Source organism: Elephas maximus, chromosome 22 (genome assembly GCF_024166365.1).
Source record: "Elephas maximus indicus isolate mEleMax1 chromosome 22, mEleMax1 primary haplotype, whole genome shotgun sequence".
Classification (NCBI taxonomy): Eukaryota; Metazoa; Chordata; class Mammalia; order Proboscidea; family Elephantidae; genus Elephas; species Elephas maximus.
The window spans coordinates 7,544,977-7,566,155 of NC_064840.1; the positions used below are offsets into that span (position 1 = coordinate 7,544,977).

Below are 21,179 nucleotides of genomic sequence, written 5' to 3' on the forward strand. Positions count from 1 at the left end.
AAAAAAAAAAAAGTTTAAGATCCTGAAATGAGTGTCGTAACATCAATGAACAAATGTTAAGAGCCGTAGTTCACATCGTAACTAATCAGCAAGCAAAGAGGATGCTTAATTTTTCTCAAATAAAATGTGTATTAAAAAAAAAGGAAAAAGCAACCATGACTAATAAAAACATAATAAAATACAAGAAGAAGGATCATGGCTAGTTGTATATTTGAACTCAAAATAAGCTCAAATACATTTATGTTGCCAAAAGTCTACTTCTCTGGCACACTGAAAACGAACCTTTTACCTAGCAGAACTTTAATGCGAACAGTGAAACCAATATTCAGCCTGGGAAACAGCTCCTTTATACCTGAGATCCAGAGTCAGCCAAGCAGGGAGGCTCGCTTCCATTTGTAAAGTTCTAGTGCCACCACTTGACCATATCCGTTCCTTGCACATAGAACACAACTACAGATTCAACTGGAGATTTCGGTCTTAGAATTGGTCGTCTTCAGCTTCAATCACTCAAATATCAAAGAAATACAAACATGAGTAGTGAGGTACCATTTTTACCTATCAAATTAGCCAGAGCTTTTTAAACAATGAGATTGCTGGGTTGAGGCGGCTACAGTAGGCATTCAAACGCGCTGGTAGGAACGGACAGTGTTGCGTGAGTTTCCTCAGACTCACGGTGAACTGATTTATGTTCACCGGAAGGGAACGCTGCCTGGTCCTGTGCCATCTTCTTGATCATTGGTATTTTTGAGTCCATTGTGACTGTTGTGTCAGGCCATCCTACTGAAGGCTTCCCTTGTTCTCACTGACCCTCTACTTTACCAAACATGATGTCCTTTTCTAGTGATTGGTCTTTCCTGATGGCGTGTCCAAAGTCAGCGGGCCGAAGGCTCACCATCCTGGCTTCTTACTGTATTTCATTGACCTGTCTGTTAATTTGCTGGTACCACGCTGATTTAATTATTGAGCTTTTACAAAACGTTTTAACATCTGGCTGGGCTAATTCTCCGTCATTACGCCGGTTCTCCTGACTTATTCTGGCTATTCTTATTTATTTTTGTATATGAACTTTACAAGAAGTTTGTCTAAGGCCTAAGTAAATAAATAGTTACTGGGACTATGCTTTTAGTATAGGCCAAATTCCATTAAAATAAGTACCACTGATAAATTAAGGTATTTGCATTTAAAAAGTCATTATTATTGAGAAATGTTAAGTGTAATAAAATTTGCAAAGCACAAAATAATGTTATAAAAACTTGCAGTTAGCTGTATTACCTACATAATATCAATAGCTGGCATTTTCAGGCACTTACAAGTACTGTGTTAAATGCTCTTTATGAACCGTGACTCAAACCTCAGGTCACTAGAAGTTAGGTCCTCGTTTTAGAGATGAGGGAATTAAAGCCTGTTGCTTTTGTTAGCTGCTGTTGAATCAGCCCCAGACTCATGGCGACCCCACGTACGACAGAATGAAATGCTACCCAGTCCTGCACCATCCCCGTGACAGGTTGTGGATTGGGCCATTGTGATCCACAGGGCTTCCACTGGCTGATTTTCAGAGGTAGATTGCCAGGCCTTTCTTCCTAGTCCATCTGAGTCTGGAAGCTCCACTGAAAGTTCAGCATCAGAGCAGCACCCAAGCCCAGACAGGGTAAATAACTTGTACAGGATCAAACAGCTAGTAAATGAGAGAGCCAGAATTCAAATCTGGACTTGTTTTACTCTAATGCCCAGGATGTTAATTGCTATGCTACACCAAGGCTTCTGAATAGAAATATTTTTCTCAACTGGCAAAACATAGGCAAATTAATTCCAGTAACATCAAATTAAGTTTACTTACGTTACGCGCAAGTACAGCAAAAGACTAAAGAGGCAGAATAGTACGTGTCACATCAAGTCTGCGTGCTAGGTAGCGGCTGCTGCCTTGCAGCTCCTCATTTGCCCTTCTCGGTCATCCTCCAAACTTGGGGGGACTTAAACTTGCAGATGACACTTACCAGCCTCCCAGATGGCTTCCTGTCTGGTTCTGCCATGTCTGGGTACAGGCACAAGAATTAGAGAGTTGGAGAGGGTGAAGAGCTAATTTCTCTTTTGGCGGTGGCTGGGCAGTGGCAGGAAGGCCGCATGGGAGCAAGCGTTCGGCAACAGCGATGGGAGCAGACCCCCAGGCTCCCGTGCAGTGGTGGTGGGGACGGACCCCCAGGCTTCTGTGCAGCAGCTGTGGACCCAACAGCATCTTCAAAGGCTTGGCAGCAAATGTGGGCTCGTGGCTCCAACTCAGGGGCAGAGGCAGCTTCCTGATCTTTGCTAAAAGTCCCCTCTCCCTTTAGCTTCTCTAGCACCCCTTCTCTCTTTTTTGCTTCTTCAGTCCTTTTAACACCTTTATAACCAATTTCTAGCATTAAATCCTTCTTTGGTTGAAATATCTAGAGTACGTCCTATTTTTCTGACTGGACACTGAGTGACACGCTCTGCAGCAAAAGCTATACGCATACTGACTTAGTGTTAACATTGAAAAGATTGTTATTTATATATATGGAAGAAATAGGATATAATAAGCTGCTTTTCTTGAGTGGGGAGCAAAATATTTTTGCATTTTCTTTCCTTTGTATATGGTGCAAACAGTTGACAGTCTATAGAAATTATATAAGTCACCATGGCAAAAAAAAAAAAAAAATCTGATTTATTAATTTAGGGCATGAGTTCAATATGAGACAAAATTATGCTAATACTAAGCATCTTAGTTATTGTGGGGTAACATCTAACAAACAGCTGTATAACACTGAGCACACAATTTTAAAGCCATAATAAATATGGTCAGTTAACAGTAGACTCCAGACTTCCTCTTGACCTTGAAAAAGGTTTGATGATTTACTATAATCCACTAAGAAACATCTAAATGGGAAGAAACACAGAAGAGGTTTTTATGAGTGTCACTTAGTTTTTTTAAAAATAGAAAATGGACAGATTAGTTACACTATAGAACTTAAGATTTAACTGTATTGATAAAAATCTATGTATAAAATTATTAGGCACTTTCAACAGATATGGCTAGAGGGAAAGATACATTTTAAGGGCTATGAATTTGTCTCCAGAATAAATATTATACCTTGTTGAAGAAAAGTAATTAATCATATACCATTGACTACAAGAGACTAAGCTAATGTTGGAAGTTATTAATGGAAGTTAACAAAACGTAGGCTTATTTTGGTCAGTCATAAAAGGGCAAATACTGTATGATTCGACTTATATAAATATCTAGAATATGCAAGAGCACAGAGATCAAAGTTTATTGGTTACTAAGGGTGGACAGGAGGGAAGAGGAAGGGGGACTGACTGCCTAGAAGGTACTGAGCTTCCATGACTGACAATGGAAAAATTGAGAGACAGTGTGATGGTTGTGTAACACGATGTATGTTATCAATGTCATTAATTGTACATGTAAAAAACACTGAAACGGCAAATGTTTTGTTACACATATATTTACCACACACACAAAAAATGTAGGCTTATTTTAATACACCTGATACGAACCAAAGGAGAAAAAAAAGAACAATACTTTGGTTTACTAAAACTACTAGAACATGATTAAAGTAAAAAACTTACCTGATATTTATGTCCAAAATAGGAGTAAAAGTAATGTATGTGCATATTCTATACATGAAAAACTTTGGGAGGATGCATACAACAAAATGACAACAGTGAGCCTGTCTCTGGGTAGTGAGATGTCAAGAAATTAGTTTCTTTTTTTGCCCTTCCATATTTCTCTTTTTTCTAGAGTGAACATGTATGTCTCAGGTCATTAGGAAGAAGAAGAAATAAAAGTAATTTATACCCAAGGAAGACAGTAATTAATGCCTTTTAAAATTTAGTTTTTCACTTGCTTCAGTATCAAGAACAACACTTTAAAATAGAGAATGGAGGGAAGGAGTGTGCTGTCTCATTAGAGGGAGAGCAGCTGGGGGTATATAGCAAGGTGCGTCTAAGTTTTTGTATGAGAGACTGCCTTGAATTGTAAACTTTCATTTAAAGCGCAAAAAAAAAAAAAAAAAAAAATGACACTTTAATGAGGAATCTGAGACCATTTCATTTACATACCTGGACCCAGGGACAGATTACCCAATAAGCAAGGTACAAGCAAGGTACGCACGGGCTTAATTGGGCTTACTTACTAATCTCTGGTGCACAATTTTCATTAGTTTTTCATCATATCAAAGAGGTGGCAACACCTACATGAAATCAGGCACTAATTAGTAAGTAAACACAAGTAAGCCTGTGCGGGCCTTGCTTACTGTAAGCCAGTGTGTACCCTGCTTACTGGTTAATCCATCCCTGCGTCCCAGGTATGTAAATGAAACCCCACATAAGTTAAATGACCTGCCTGAGGCCACATGACCTGCCCAAGGGCACGCTGCTGCTTAGCAGCAGAGCTGAGATTTGAACCATGGTCTCGATCTGGTCTAGGCCTCTCTTACACAACAAGGAAAAATTTTAAGCGTGCACTCACACATTGAAAACCACATTCACCTCCAGAATACTAGAAAAGGCTGGGCCACTTTCAAGACCCTTGAAATATAAGTCATGTCAGCCAAGTTTACCTTTATAATTTCACAGGGAGCAGCGTCTGGGGGCACAGGTTTCCCACAATGCTTTGAGTATTCCATTATAAAGACTGAAGCTTCATCTAAACTATGAAATCAAAGAGAAAAAGAGAGGGACATGGAAATGTTGGGGGTGACAAAATTTGTTCACCTCCTTAACTATGGTGATGGCTTCACAGTGTATACATTCTTACCAACTTGTACACTTAAATAGTACATGCAGCTTATTACGTAAATATCGATTACACCTCAAAAACAATACTGGTTCATCAACAACAGTAGGTAATTATGGTTGGATCACAGATGAGAGCCAAGAAGGAAGAAATCCATGGCACAGAGGTCAATACAGTCAGACCAAAGGTAGGGATGGGTCAAGAATATCCTTTAGTCCTCACTGAGATTTTCTCTCTTAGGGCTGGCCTGTTTCTTCCTTTTCCTTATCACTTTCCATATCCACCCTTCCAGCCCCATCCCATGAAGCTTACTGCTTCTAAAGTAGGGGTGCTGGAAAATTAGATAACCAAGCTCAGCAAACACTGTACGTTACATAAAGCCATCGATTCTCTCAGCAGGCGCCTAAGGAATAAAGCAATAATTTAGGATATTAGAGCAGGACTGTGAGACACCTATTTTGGGGGCTCAGACAGTTTGTCTGTTTCTAACTTCATTTTCCAAGAGCTGAATTACAAAACAATGAACCTCTGGGTACAGGCCGTGTTACAGCTTCACATTTACAGACTTTGATTACAACTGAATTGTTTGATATTCCCCCCCTCCCAAAAAAGATAAATTTTTAGGAAATTCTATAGCAGTTAAGTTTTTTTTTTTAAATTAACTTACCTTAACTCTTTTGCCAAGTAGTTGACTAGCTCAGTAATATCGTTAGTGTTCATCACGTGCAGTTTCAATGCTTGAAAGTGTTTTGTCTTCGCCAAAATCCCAAACTCCTTCTTATTTATGATGTTATTCAGAATCAAACTTCTAATCTACAGAACGACAGATATCATTATATTAAAAACGGGTTCAACTCTAGCTCTATTCAATACCGAAACATTTCTGATAACCAGAAGCTAAATTATCATTGCATTGTGGCTAGGCATCCTTCTTATGAGGGTGGGCATAGCAGAAGGGGAACTGCTCTGGCCCATTTTAGGATACAGTAAAGAAATAAAAAGCAGTTATTGTCGTGCACACTGGGACTTTTTATGAGGAATAAAATCTGTTTATAATCATAAGCATTTAAGCCTACAAATTTTCTGCCGAGCACAATTTAAAATGTATTCCCTAAATTCTGGTATGTAATGCTGTCATTAATCTTCTAGGTAGTTTGCAGTTAGGATTTTGATTTCTCTAAGAGCTGATTAGCAGATAATTTAAAGATATCCTGATGACTGGATGTTTTGGAAACGGGTTGCCCTTTCTGCTATTAATTTCCAGTTTTCTGGCACTGTGGTTAGAGTGTGGCTGTTGTACCATCCAAACTTAACCATCCAAACAACACGCACTCACCAAGTGTCTTTATATACCAGGCATAACGCTGGGCCCTGACGATACAGCAGTGAACAAAACAGCCAGCATTCCTGCCTTCTGAAAAATTTACTGAGGTTTTAAAAAAGCAAAATAATTTTATAAATTAACAAACAGCTAGAGATACTAACTTTCAACAAGGAGTACGGACCAGCTTATTCTTGATTTGGGGAAAGTTATTACCTGCCAATACAAAATTTTTCTTAGCAAAAAGGAGATGAAGTTGCCTCTTACTTGATGTGAGAATCCTGCTAACTGGCCGGTATTCATATGCTCCTCTAATTGCTGTAAAATGATCTGAGGATCGCAGGAGCCCAGAAAGTTCTGGAGAAAAGGGAGGCCATGTTTAATGGAAAAGTATTATTACTACTAATTTTTTACGTTTGTAAGAATTTCATTTTAAAATATCTTAAGAATTCCTAATAGAGAAAAAACACCTATATCAACAGAAATCAGTGAAATAAGGAAAAGAGCATTTTATAAATACTTATTCCAACCATAAAAGCTGTATATCAGGCATGTTGACGTTCTAAGGGCCAAAGTGAATCTATTTAAATACTGAAACCATCTCTGGAAACTACCAATGAATGAGTTCACGCATAGTCAAGGACAAAAGTGAGTCAAAGACAAGCATAGATGGGTTTGAAATAAATGCAAGAGACAAAAAGCCAAATACACAAATTTGAACCAAAAAACCAAACCCCATAGGGTTTCTAAGGAGTGGCTGGTGGATTTGAACTGCCGACCTTTTGGTTAGCAGCCGAACGCCTAACCACTGTGCCACCAGAGCTCACCACTTATAAAACCCCACTCTGCCCCCACCCCGTTCTCTCTCACAGCCAGTCACTAAGTCAAGCTCCCTTCCTTTGTAGTCTTATCCACCTAGACCATTGGCATTGCCACCACCCTACTTTAGATACTTATCTCTTCCAGGTTTCCCCTTCCCATCCACAAGGTTGGTATGTATGGATCAGGTGAGAGCAAATCCTATTCAAATGAAATAGCTCCCCAACAGGTTTCCCTTCTTGCCATCTCTCTCCTCAGATCCTACATGGCTTATTCTTCCTAAATACTACCTTGATCATTTCACTTGACTCTTCAAAGAATATCTATCGCTTTCCACTGATAAAAAAATCAAGCTCCAACCTCTCTTAAGGCATCCCTTGGTGACCTTAATGTACCTTTCAGTTTCAACTCCCATTAAACTCCTACGCCCACCTTCCACCCACCCATAATGTGCTCCTGCTTTATGGGCCCGGTGAAAAGAAAAGACTGCTTCTGCAAACCAAAACCAAACCCGTTGCCGTCAAGTCGATTCCAACCCACAGTGACCCTACAGGACAGAATAGAACTGCCCCATAGAGTTTCCAAAGAGCGGCTACTGGATTGGAACTGCCATATTTTTGCTTAGCAGCCATAGCACTTAACCACTGCACCACCAGGAGTCCAATATGAAGCCTTCCGTTTCTTTGGCAGCCCAGGAGGAATAATTTACAAGATACCTTAATTTGCTGGTGTCTTTTTTCCGAGTGGGGCATGAGCATGAGACAGGCCAACGCAAAAGCTGGAAGCTCTAGCTGGACATACTGCCTGGCAACACTGATCATGTCGAGGTCATCTGAAACTGGACATCTTCAAGAGAGCACATTAGCTAGTTAAGAACCTGACAGGATCACCAGATTATACTGGCCTTTATAGCTTGCCACAGTTGTTACCTTTCTAGGCTTCCAACAATTTTAAATACTAAAGTGCTAAAAAAAAGTGCTAGAGCCCAGCATATGCTTAAAGAGTAAATCAAGTCCTTCCGGGCATTCTTCATGGAATAATGGTCTACCTACAGGAACATAGGTACTATATGCTATCATGATTATGCCTGAAAGCCTCTGTGCCACAGAGTTAGTTCTGAACCATAGCAGCCTTGTACATAACAGAACATTGCCTGGTTGCGCTCCATCCTCACAATCGTTATGATTGAGCCCAGTGTTGCAGCCACTGTGTCAATCCATCTCATTTAGAGTTTTCCTCTTTTTTTATGGACCCTCTACTTTATAAGCACGACGTCCTTCTTCAGGGACTGGTCCTTCCTGATAACGTGTCCAAAGCTCCTGAGACAGTCTCGCCAGCCTCCCTTCTAAGGAGCATTCTGGCTGTATTTCTTCCAAGACAGATGTATTTGTTCTTCTGGAAGTCCATGGTGTGTTCAATATTCTTTACCAACCAACACCATAATTCAAAGGCATCAATTCCTCTTCAGTCTTCCGTATTCACTGTCCAGCTTTCGCATGCATATGAGGCGACTGAAAAATCTATACACTGAAAGCCTACACATGCCTAAAGATAAATTCTCAGAAGACTCAAATCAAAATCATGCGATTTAGGGTAGTCACAAAGGGTACCCTATGCTTACATTAAAATTCAGTACTAATTTTAGACAACGCTTATTAAATATGTTTACTAATTATACTGTACTTGGAAAACAGACATTGTAAAAACAACAGATATTTTATTATAAAAACAAGTGGGATGCTTAGCTTCCCCAAAAAATTGCTCATAAGAGATGTGTATTAGAAAGGATTTTTATAAGCAACACATTTTATATTTTTTTGGTAGAAAAACAAGTCTTTTACTTACTCTAAGACGGCGATGAGACTCTCACAGCAATCTGATAACTGATTCGGACTTAAAGGGCAAGAGGCTGAAGATAAAAACAACAGTGATATATACACACTTACACAGTATTAAATGATACTGTCAGCGTTTCATAGGACAAAAAAAAAAAAAAATACCTGAAAGCAGTGGTATCTGTATCACGCGCTGCCACGCTTTGCTAAAGTAAGGAACCTGTGGAGATCAAGGTATTCAGGAATTCATGTCTGAGAGATTAAGAACTCTCTTCATTTTCCAGGCACAGAACTGTATACTTAAAGCTCACATTCTGGATGCTAAGACCAAAGTCGTAAATTGGTATTGCCTTCTTTGAGGCCATTAAGATGCTAGGTCGATTTTCCTTATAATTTTATAGCTCAGGATCTTACTCTAAAATTCTGGCTGATTCATTATTGTTTCATTTGGCAAAAAGGGCTAGAACTCAACTTAGAAACCAAAATTTACACAAGCCTGTTATGTGCCAGACTCTGTACTAGGACTACAAGAAGGGGAAAGAGGGCAAGAGAAAGAATTTGAATAAGATGAATAAGTTAACATACATTTCCAGCAATCAGAGGAGTGGTTAAATAAACTACAGTACATCTATATTATGGGGGTTAATGTAAGAGTTAAAAATAATGAGATACTTCCAAAGAGTTACCATATTCTCTGCAATTCCCACTGCTAGGTATACACTCAAGTGAGAACATGTCCACACAAACACTTGTACACAAACGTTCAGAGCCAGTGAGTGGTTCTTATTCACAATAGCCCAAATGTGAAAACAACTCAATGTCTACTAACTGACGAACAGATAAAGAAAATATGGTACATCCATAAAATATTATTCAACCATCAAAGGACACGCCACGACATGACTGAACCTTGAAAACACGATGCTGAGTGAAGAAGCTAGTCATAAAAGGCCACACGTTGTATGATTACATTTCCATGAAATGTCCAGAATAGGCAAATACACACAGATTACTCGTCGCCAGGGGCTGGGAGTAGGGAGGGACGGGGAGCGACTGCTAACAGGTATGAAGTTTCTTTTTGGGGTGATGAAAATGTTCCCAAATCAACTGTGGTGATGGTTGAACAACCATGTGAGTCGACTAAAAACCAATGAACTGTACACTTTAAAAGGGTGAATTTTATAATATGCGAATTATACCTCAATTAACAAAAAGAGAGATAGATCTATATGTGCAGATATGAAACTATCTCCAAGATACTATTATATGAAAAACATTTTGTTTAGAACATGACTGCATTTATATATACAAAAGTGTGTGTGTGTGTGTGTGTGTGTGTGCCTTTATGCATATACAAGCATATATGCTTGTATGTTAATAGGAAAACTCTAGAAGGATTCATAAGAAATTGTAAACAGTGGTTACCCCTCTGGGGAGATTTTCATGTTTTATGCCATATACTTCCATACTGTTGTAATTTATTTAACTGAAGATAAATCAAGCATTTAAATATAATACATATTACAATGATGACTGTATGTGTAGCTTGTGAAAGTTAAAGTCTCGAAGGTCCCTGACTTTAAAGATCTTCAAAATCTAAGACGAGCAGTCTAACATGCAATTAAAATAAATCACGCTGTGACAAATGTTGTCGTTGTGGAGACATAGCATTTTGAGAGTGCAGGTGAAGCTGTGATCTTTGAGGCCTGGAGACTTGGGGAGGCGATGCTGTCAAGGAGGCGACATCGGAGCTGGGTGTTCAGGGCCCAGCACCACTCTAATGGAACATCAACCACCTGGAGCAGGTCATGCTGCTCTTTAATAAGAAGCCGGTTACTTAGGCCCTCTGTGCCCCCCAGTCACAAGGCCAGAGAGTGTGAAGGTTAAATTCAATACATTTGCTTTAAAACTCACATACCTGCCATAAAGAATGGATGCCAGAGATGGCTGTTAAGACCTTTCTCAGATAGGGAATCTGCAAAAAATAAAATGAAGAAGTGGCGAAAACCACAAAAACAGAAACCTTGATACAAAGTATCAGGTTCCTAAAGTCACAAAAGAAGGTATCGGTAAAATTAATCTCTGGTGAGAAGTGCCAGAGAAGTTTTGCTTACAAATTCTCAAATGTCAAAAAAGGCCAGGGAGCCTCCGTTTTTCACAAGCGACGGACGCCATTTTTTGCATGTGCACTTTCTCTGGCCTGACACCAAGTTCTTTTAGGTTTGGCCTGAAGCCCACGAGAGTGACTGTGTTTTCAGCATACATCTGGTTCAATAAGCAGCAGCAACGAAAGCGCCTGGGGAGTGCTGTGCGAGAGCCAGGGAACAGACTGCGGTCTAGGGCACTGAGTCTCCTTACCATGCTGAAGCCAAGGAGCTTCTGCAGAAGCCCGTTCCAAAGCTGCAGGTCATAGACGCTGTATTCTAAACAAAGCTCTGCCACCAACCGCACCGCCTGAAGCCAAGCAGAAAAACATCACACCACTGTGAGACGTGAGTCATTCAAACCCACACTGAGAAAGGGAGGGCAGCTTAACATAAAATGTGCTGGTAATCTAGGTGTCTCTACTGCCTAACATCCAAGAAGGCCCCCAACTCTCTAACGGGAGAAAAAAAAAGGGGGATTATTTTTTTCTTGTCATCGTGGACTCCCCAGTCAGCATCTCAGACCTTCCCCTTTATCTTCCTTTTATCCAAGTAGAATTTGCCCTTTGAGTCCACACATCCTCCCCACAGAAGGCTGAATTTCCACAGGTGGCCGGGAGGAAGGAAAACCACACTCCTCTCTGTGCAGAACCACCACCACCGCTACTGGCTGCTGTGCAATCAGTTCCGACTCATGGCAACCCCAAGTACGTCAGAGTAGAGCTGTGCTCCGTAGGCTGTTTGATGGCTGATTTTTTGGAAGCAGATTGCCAGGTCTTTCTTCCAGTGCACCTCCGTGTGGACTCAAACCTCCTACCTTTTGGTTAGCAGCTGAGCGCTTAACCATTTGCAGTACCCAGGGACTCCCCACATAGGACAGCCAACCTCTTCTCCCTGTCTAGATTATGGCACGCCAGGCCCCGGGGAAGGAATTATCAAAGTGCTCTCCCTTGTTCGTGAGGATGACTTTTGGCCTTGGGCTTTAAGGAAGAGGGGTAAGGGACCTTCCAAGTTGCCTTATTCACCCTCCAGGACAGTAAAGTAGACTTGTTCAGGAACAATGAGTTTCTCTTGTTGTGTCTTTCAGAAATCTGAGCATTGAGGTGGGCAAATGAATAAATACAATGGTGTCTGCCAAGATGGCAGCCACTGTGAGGTTGCTCGGGGTACATACCATGGATTCGTGGCTATGGTTTTTCCACAGACCCTTAATCATTCCTTCTTTGGGGCTGTTGCAAAATAATTCATATGTGATGGGGATATTCAAAGTCTCAAATGATGCCAGAAAGGTTATACACTTCAGATACGACCTGGAAAACAACAGGCATTTATAGGAATCATTCTTACAGGTCATATTTATATTTAAGATAAAAGCTACCAGGTGGAGATATTAGGCCAGTTTGTTCTTCAAAGTTTACTTTGGGTTTCCAAATATTGAATACTAAAATTAATTTGAGCAAGATGAAGGAAACATTCAGCTTTTAAATGTCCCTAAGAAACATTGAAAACAAGATGTTTTCAGTGGTCTGTTTCCCCTTTGCCAAAAACTCAAGGATATTCTAGGCAACAAAACTATAGACACACACTCTCCAATGCCTCTTACGAATTAAGGGGCTTCAAAGTTACAGTTCTCTAAAATGATCTGTTTCCTATTTCTTAATATGAGTTTTTAAAATAATTTTTATTGTGCTTTAAGTGAAAGTTTACAAATCAAGTCAGTCTCTCACACAAAAACCCATATACACCTTGCTACACACTCCCAATTACTCTCCTCCTAATGAGACAGCCCACTCTCTCCCTCCACTCTCTCTTTTCGTGTCCATTTCGCCAGCTTCTAACCCCCTCCACCCTCTCATCTCCCCTCCAGGCAGGAGATGCCAACATAATCTCAAGTGTCCACCTGATCCAAGAAGCTCACTCCTCACCAGCATCCCTCTCCAACCCATTGTCCAGTCCAATCCCTGTCTGAAGAGTTGGCTTTGGGAATGGTTCCTGTCCTGGGCCAACAGAAGGTCTGGGGGCCATGACCACCGGGGTCCTTCTAGTCTCAGTCAGGCCATTAAGTTTGGTCTTATGAGAATTTGGGGTCTGCATGCCACTGCTCTCCTGCTCCCTCAGGGGTTCTCTGTTGTGTCCCCTGTCAGGGCAGTCATCGGTTGTAGCCAGGCACCATCTAGTTCTCCTGGTCTCAGGATGATGTAGTTGCTGGTTCATGTGGCCCTTTCTGTCTCTTGGGCTCGTAATCGCCTTGTGTCCTTGGTGTTCTTCATTCTCCTTTGATCCAGATGGGTTGAGACCAATTTATGCATCTTAGATGGCTCCTTGCTGGCATTTAAGACCCCAGATGCCACTCTTCAAAGTGGGATGCAGAATGCTTTCTTAATAGATTTTATTATGCCAATTGACTTAGATGTCCCCTGAAACCATGGTCCCCAGACCCCTGCCCCTGCTACGCTGGCCTTTGAAGCATTCAGTTTATTCAGGAAGCTTCTTTGCTTTTGGTTTAGTCCAATTGTGCTGACCTCCCCTGTATTGTGTACTGTCTTTCCCTTCACCTAAAGTAGTTCTTATGTACTTTCTAATTAGTGAGTGCCCCCTCCCACCCTCCCTCCCTCCCCCGTCGCGTAACCACAAAAGAATGTTTTCTTCTCAGTTTAAGCTATTTCTCAAGTTCTTATAATAGTGGTCTTAATCAGCATAATGCCTTTCAGGTTCCTCCATGTTATGAAATGTTTCACAGATTCCTCACTGTTCTTTATCGATGTGTAGTATTGCCTTGTGTGAATATACCATAATTTATCCATTCATCTGTTGATGGGCACCTTGGTTGCTTCCATCTTTTTGCTATTGTAAACAGTGCTGCAATAAACATGAGTGTGCATATATCTTTTCTTGTAAAGGCTCTTATTTCTCTAGGATATATTCCAAGGAGTGGGATTGCTGGATCATATGGTAGTTCTATTTCTAGCTTTTTAAGGAAGCACCAAATCAATTTCCAAAGTGGTTGTACCATTTTACATTCCCACCAGCAGTGTAGAAGTATTCCAGTCTCTCTACAGCCTCTCCAACATTTATTATTTTGTGTTTTTTGGATTAATGCCAGCCTTGTTGGAGTGAGATGAAATCTCATTGTAGTTTTGATCTGCATTTCTCTAATGGCTAATGATCGTGAACATTTCCTCGTATATCTGTTAGCTACCTGAATGTCTTCTTTAGTGAAGTGTCTATTCATATCTTTTGCCCATTTTTTAATTGGGTTATTTGTCTTTTTGCAGTTGAGTTTTTGCCGTATCATGTAGATTTTAGAGATCAGGTGCTGATCAGAAATGTCATAGCTAAAAACTTTTTCCTAGTCTATAGGGAGTCTTTTTACTCTTTTGGTGAAGTCTTTGTATGAGCATAGGTGTTTGATTTTTAATATGATTTTTTTAAAAACTCCAATGATTTCAGTTTTATTGTTCACAGTACCACATAGTTACAGTGAGCACTTTATATGCATCTCAATAAAGTTTGAAAATTTTACTTACTTTACTTCTTCGATTGGTTTTTTGAAGAGAGACTCTACAGTTTGCTTGTCAGCCAAATACAGGAGACACTGAAGAGCCCGTGTTCTGTGGGCAAAAGTTAACTGACGTGTCCCCAAAGTCTGTAAAAGCAGAAAGGTTTGGAGTTACACGCCTGTGATGGGGGTGGGTACACAAGTTTCCCCTTAAGTAACGCAGCATGAAATCTGAATGGAGACCTTTTTTTTAAAACTAAAGTCAGTTTCTGCCCTCAAGGAACCCACAATACAGAACAGCAGTTCTCAAGGTGGGGTCCACGGATCCCTCTGAAGGGGGAACAGGTATCCCTATGGCCCTTTGAGGGGGAGGGGTCAAAATTATTTTCATCATCATAGTAATAAAACCACCAGTTGCCCTCAAGTCGATTCCGACTCATGGCAACTCAACGTGTATCAGATAGAACTGTGCTCCATGGGGTTTTTAGTCGTTGATTTTTAGGAAGTAGGTCACCAGGCCTTTCTTCCAAGGTGCCTCTGGATGGACTCAAACCTCCAACCGTTTTGGTTAGCAGCTGAACATGTCAACCATTTGTACCACCCAGGGACTCCTCCATAATAATACTAAGATGTATCTTCCTTTTTCACTGTGTTAGTATCTGCACTGATGGTGCAACAGCAATGGCAGGTGAGACTGCCGGCACCTTAGCATGAATCAAGACGGGGCAGCAAACTGTGCAGTCTTCACCAGCATGCATGCACAATATTAAAAACAAAAGACACTTTTCACTTAAGAATGTTCTTGATGAAGCAGTGATCATTAACTTTATTAAATCTCAACTCTTGAATGTATATAATATTAATATAAATTCACATTTGAATATATATTTGGATGTATGTTAATATTAATTCACTGAAGTGTATTTATTAATAGGGAGCCCTGGTGGCACGGTGGTTAAGCACTTGGCTGTGATTCTAGTCCACAAGCTGTTCCTTGGGAGAAAGATGTAGCAGTCTGCTTCTGTAAAGATTACAGACTTGGAAACCCTATGGGTAGTTCTACTCTGTTCTATGGGGTTGCTATGAATATGAGCTATAGACATTACAGTCTTGGAAACCCTATGGGGCAGATCTACTCTGTCCTATAGGTTCCCTATGAGTTGGAATCGACTCCATGGCAATGGATTATATTTATTAACATTCTGGATGACAAAATGGGGTACACATACGAAGCACGTATGTTGCATACTACAGAACAATGGTTTTCTCAAGAAAAAGCACTTGTAGGATTTTTTGAGTTGTGAATTGAACCAGCCACTTTTCATGAAACACCAGTTTTACTTGCAAGAATGACTCACAGAAAAACTAAGGCTGTTTGGAAATGAGTATTTGGCAGACTTTTTCTGGAAAATGAACAAAGTGAGCCTGTCACATTAAGAAAAACAATTGACGGTGCTTGTAGCCAATGATAACATTTGCGTTTTCCGGTGAAAATTATAATTTTGGAAAACTTGTATCCTCCCCTGTAAGCTTCACAGCTTTTCCTTACAAACTTTCCTGATAAGGCCAGCGGTGAGGGTAATGAACATGCTTTTTTGATACTTTATAGTGAAATATATCAATATTTGGGAGATGTGCCTAACTCAGCAAACCAATATCTTCCAAAATCAGGCATGGGTAACAAATTCATTTAAAACACAAAATAAAGCTAGAGATTTTAGTTTAACGGATTACTAAGAATTCATTTATATCATTTCAGATTTTGATTTGCGGCTTTTTTTTTTTTTTTAAACAGAACTTTCACTCATCAAGTCGTGATAGAATATGAAAGAATATCCATAGTTATCTGAAAAGGCTATTAAAATACTTCTCCCTCTCCCAACTACGTATCTGTATGGAGCTGGCTATTCTTCATATCCTTCAACCAAAACAGAAGCCAATGTGAGAACTTGCTTTCTTCCACAAGACAGATATAAAAGACGTTTGCGAAAACATAAATCAATGTCATTTTCTTATCACATCTTTTAATTTTGGAAAATATAGCTATTTTTCATAAAAAATGTTAGTATGTAATAGGTTTGGTATTTTTATTTTTAAATGGACTAACAGTTTTTTTAATTCTCAGTTTTACTTTCTAATATGGTAAATACTGGTAGATATAACCACATCAACAAAAGCTTCCGGCGGCGGGGTAGGGGGCCAGTAATGCTGAAGAGTCTAAGGGGTTCCCGAGACCAGAAACTATGAGAACTGCTGGTTTGGAGGCAACCACAGAGGTTCAGATAAATAGGTAAACCACTCACTTTTTATGAAACACCAGTTTTACTTGAAAGAATGACTGACAGATGAACTAAAGCTGTTTGGACATGAGTATTTGGCAGACATTTTCTAGAAAATGAACAAAAGCAGCCCTCAGGAGCTGAGAGAGCAGAGAGAGTCATCTAACTCAGTGTGGCCACACAAGAAGTGCCTCCAGCAGGAAGTGAATGGAATCCGGAATGAAGAGTAATTATTAGCTACCGGAGAGGAAGGAGGGAGAGAATCTGCAAGACAGAACCCCAGGCAATGTGAACAACACATGCAAAAGCCTGAAGGGCAAAGGGGTCACTGCCTTTAGAGGAAACTGAAGGTGCAGTGTAGCTAGTTTAGAGGGTGGGGAAGGTGGTGTGAGAGCAGTCTGTCTGGCCCCACAGTATTAGGAACGTTGACTAACCTTATACCATGGGGAGGTAATACCTGTGAATGCAGACAACCCGTGGGAATTGTCAGTAGGTGGACTATTCCGTTTGCTAAGCAGGATGCCACGGGAGCCAGCACGAAACTGAACATGGCACGTGACAATCCTTGCCTATGAAGGAAGGTATGCTTTGAATAAGTATGAGAGTGAGCGTTGTTATCTTAATCGTATGCTAAGGAAATCAGGCACGGTAGGCATGCAGGGAAAAGAATGAAAGTTGCGATGCAAAGATGAGCTTTGGCCACGTTTCTAGGACTCACAGTTGTAGCAGATGTTGCAAACACAAACAGCATCCTTGAGCTGTAATCAATAGGGCGAGACAGAAGGAGATACAGGACTCTGGAAAAGACATGTTATAAACATTACATTTACTCCGTTAAGGGTGGCGGAGAAATTCAGGGATGGTTAACGGAAAGGGTCTGAATGTATTTCATGCCACTGAACTGAGCACGTGAAGTTTGTTGAAGTGGTAAATGTCTTGTTACCTATGCATTTAAAAAAAAAAAATTTTTTTTTTTTACCACAATAAAAATCATAGTAACAATAACAAAGTTACATTCATATTTTAATGTGGCGATAGATTACCAGAACAACAGACCTGTTTTACTGTCCATAGAAAAAGTCATTAGACACACCAAATGTGGTCCTGAAGGATTGTGGGTGACATTTTTGCTTTCCCCTTTAAGGGATGCTTCATATTTTCTTAGGAGCCCTGCTGGTGTAACAGCTAAACTCTCAGCTGCTAACCCCCCCAGCCACTCTGTGAGAGAAAGATCTGGCAATTCACGTCCACGAAAAATTACATCCAAGAAAACCCTATGGGGCAGTTCTGCTCTGTTACATGGGGTCTCTATGAGTTGAGATCGACTTGATGTCACCTAACAACAAAAATCTTTTCTAGAGTTCCTTCGTAGCTTAAAAAAAGAGTCAAACCTGTTCCCGTCAAGTCGATTCCAACTCATAGCAACCCTACAAGACAGAGTAGAACTGCCCCATAGGGTTTCCAAGGAACAGCTGGTGGATTCGAACTGCCAGACTCTTGGTTAGCAGCCAAATCCTTAACCACTTGCACCACTAGCACCCCTTCATAGTTAAAGAGAACAATAAATACAATAAACGCAGGTTTCAGTCTCCTTAATCAATCTCTGATTATTTAAAATTCCATTTAGGAAATTAATATACAGCATTGCTATAAAGTACACTGAATACTCCACATGGGGAATTCTGCATTTTAGTACACAGGACCTCGTGGCTAGCAGCACATTTCAACCTCCAGACTCAGGATGCTTGACTCCTCCCAGAGGCATGCAAGATAAATCAGGCATACTGGAGAAGTGGGTGAGCCTTCGGCGGGAAAGGGCAGGAAGGTAGGAGCTTGGCATGAAATACTCTTTTGAGATTTCCTTCTTGGAATTTTTTTTTTTTCCTCTCTGAATTGCTACTAAGATTTCCCATGTGGCTGGTTCAGTTAGACACTCAAGGAACTACCTCTTGCTTGGACAAAGGTGACCCTGCCCTTAACAGCAGGACCAGGTGGGGGGAAAGGAAAGTATGCAGTGAGTGGCTCGGCTAGGGTGCCAGAGCCAGCAGTTCTGCTCTAAACCAGGAAATACCATTTTCTTGAATTTGTCTTTCCATGGTTCTTCTCACCATCAGATCTCCAGGGCCAAGAAAGGGTAGAGGCCGTCTTGACCTACTTTTGATCTAGGCCAGGAATGGCAAAACATTGGCCTGCATGCCTCCTCCACTCCCCCCATCTGTGCCTATGCCAAGCATCATTAGTGGATTCCCACACTCTCTGATTTGGGCCCAGATAGACCCTTCTCATCAGAACAAGCCCTGACCAATCAGACTTGGCACATTAGAGAAAACCAAATTGCCTTTTTTGGTCTTAGTCTTAGATTTGAAGGGCAAAAGGAATCCTAGTGGCCCATATCTGAACCGGCCCAGGTCAGCAGGGTTAGTGACCATTTAGGGGTCTGGGGCCAAAGTCCTAGCTAATAAAAGAGTTTTACTTTGATTGAGGTGTAGTCTCTGCTAACAGTGTTCTAGGGGCCTTCAACATTAGTGGCAGCTTGTTGAGCCTTCAGAAATTCTGGATCTTGGCTGTCTCTTTATTTTTTCCATTTAAGATATTTATACTCATAGCCATATATCAAAGAATCAATTCTTCTGAGACTCTGAACCAAGTTATACCAAGAGAGTCTTTTCAAAACCAGCCTGATGAATTTATTAATTTATGAAGATTCCTACTGAGCATCAACTTATAGGCAAATACAAGAAAAGGAAAGAGTACCTTCGAAGTGCTTCATCTTCTTGAAGTTCAAATAATTCTGAAGGTTTCTTTGAAAAAGTAAAAAACAAAGTAAAAAACTGAAGAAAGTTTATGACTATGTAAGCTTATGAAAATATCAGATGAAAAACCCAATGTATAAAAACTAGGGTTACGTAGAAGAAATTACAATGTAATTAATTACTTTATGAAAAGATTTTTTTGCTTCAGATGGGTTTCCTCACATTCGTTAACTTAAAAAATATTTACTGAGCCCCTAACTATGTACCAGGCACAATTCTAGGCACATGGGTTGCCTGAGTGAACAAAACAAATATTCCTTTGCTCATGGAGCTTACATTCATCGAATGACTTTTAGAAGGAAAGGACTCCACGAATGGAAATGAGTCATTCACTAATTCAGTACATAGTTATTGAAAGTTATGAAAGTACTGTGCTATATATAGACTAAACCTCAGTGAACTTTCAGTTTAGTACTCAAAATTTATGTATAAGTTAAAAGTCTCTATAAATCCTGGTTTCTAAGAACAAGCTACATATTCTGTGTGGCCCAGATATACTACTAACCCCTCTGTCCCCACTGAAGCACAGTCTTTGCTCTCAGTAAATACTTAAAAATACTTGCAGAATCAAAAGCCAAGTGATAAAAAGTACTCATTAAAAACCTAATGTCATGTTAGTTATACCATTTCTTTAAAAACAGGTTTTTTTTAAAGGTATCTGCCTAGGTGGATATAAGAAATATAGACCACCAACTAAGTTCTACGTGAAAACTTGGAAGAAGCAGTGCAGAAAATTCTATTTTTGGACTGTTAAATTCTATCGTAAATTTTCAACATTAATGATACTTTTTTAAAAAACTGACTTTATGTGCCTCCTGACGTGATACACTGAAAAGAACATATCATCATAAGCTGAAAAGAACATATCATTGATGTCATATTCTTGCCAAAAATATATAATCTGAGTTGAATCACAGGAAACATCAGGAAAACCCAAAATTCAACAATTTACAAACCAATGGCCTGTATCCTTCCTCCTCTCACAGGTAAATAGGTTCAAATAAGAATTATCAATTGATGCGAAATGGGTGGGAAGGGGAGTGTGAAGAGGAAGGGATATTACTCCCCTAATCAATTACAAAAGGAAAAATGTTAAGTTTGTAGTGGAGATAAGGACAATACCTTAACCAAGTTATCTAAATTAGCATCGCCCATTAGGAGCCCTGGTGACGCAGCAGTTAAGAGCTAGGGCTGCTAACCAAAAAGTCAGCAGTTCAAATCCACCAGCCACTCCTTTGCAACCCTACGGGGTAGTTCTACCCTGTCCTACAGGGTCGCTATGAGTCAAAATCGACTTGATGGTAATGGGTATTAGGGGTAAAATAGGGGTAAACTGAGGACAGAGTATCGCTTATGTCAAATTCTAGCCCAAAATGCTTAATATGAATCTTATTATGAGGAAGTATCCCAACCCATTGCCAAACCCATTGCTGTCAAGTCGATGCTGACTCATAGCGACGCTATAGGACAGAGGAGAACTGCCCCATAGAGTTTCCAAGGAGCACCTGGTGGACTTGACCTGCCAACCTTCGGTTAGCAGCCATAGCACTTAACCACTGCGCCACCAGCGTTTCCAAGAGGAAGCATCAGGCAAACCCAAGTTGTGGGACAGTTCATAAAATAACTGGCCTGTACTCTTAAAAACACCAATGTTGTGAAAGACAGGAAAAGCTGAGGAACTGTTTTAGATGAAAGATA

The 21,179-nt window shown here is 40.3% G+C and overlaps 1 protein-coding gene across 1 annotated transcript in view; it reads right to left on the minus strand.

Moving 5' to 3' along the window:
• Positions 1 to 2,700: 2,700 nt before the first annotated feature.
• KNTC1 (kinetochore associated 1) overlaps positions 2,701 to 21,179 on the minus strand; it is a 76,863-nt gene continuing 58,384 nt past the window's right edge. The window contains exons 52-64 of the mRNA XM_049866486.1: positions 19,423 to 19,469; positions 17,387 to 17,465; positions 14,418 to 14,536; positions 12,065 to 12,200; positions 11,105 to 11,200; positions 10,665 to 10,721; positions 8,912 to 8,966; positions 8,757 to 8,820; positions 7,628 to 7,757; positions 6,360 to 6,449; positions 5,439 to 5,584; positions 4,596 to 4,686; positions 2,701 to 2,892 (exon numbers count right to left, since the gene is read on the minus strand). Of these exons, the coding sequence (XP_049722443.1) occupies positions 2,872 to 2,892; positions 4,596 to 4,686; positions 5,439 to 5,584; positions 6,360 to 6,449; positions 7,628 to 7,757; positions 8,757 to 8,820; positions 8,912 to 8,966; positions 10,665 to 10,721; positions 11,105 to 11,200; positions 12,065 to 12,200; positions 14,418 to 14,536; positions 17,387 to 17,465; positions 19,423 to 19,469 (1,131 nt within the window). The 3' untranslated portion in view covers positions 2,701 to 2,871. The remainder of the gene's footprint in view (positions 2,893 to 4,595; positions 4,687 to 5,438; positions 5,585 to 6,359; positions 6,450 to 7,627; positions 7,758 to 8,756; positions 8,821 to 8,911; positions 8,967 to 10,664; positions 10,722 to 11,104; positions 11,201 to 12,064; positions 12,201 to 14,417; positions 14,537 to 17,386; positions 17,466 to 19,422; positions 19,470 to 21,179) is intronic.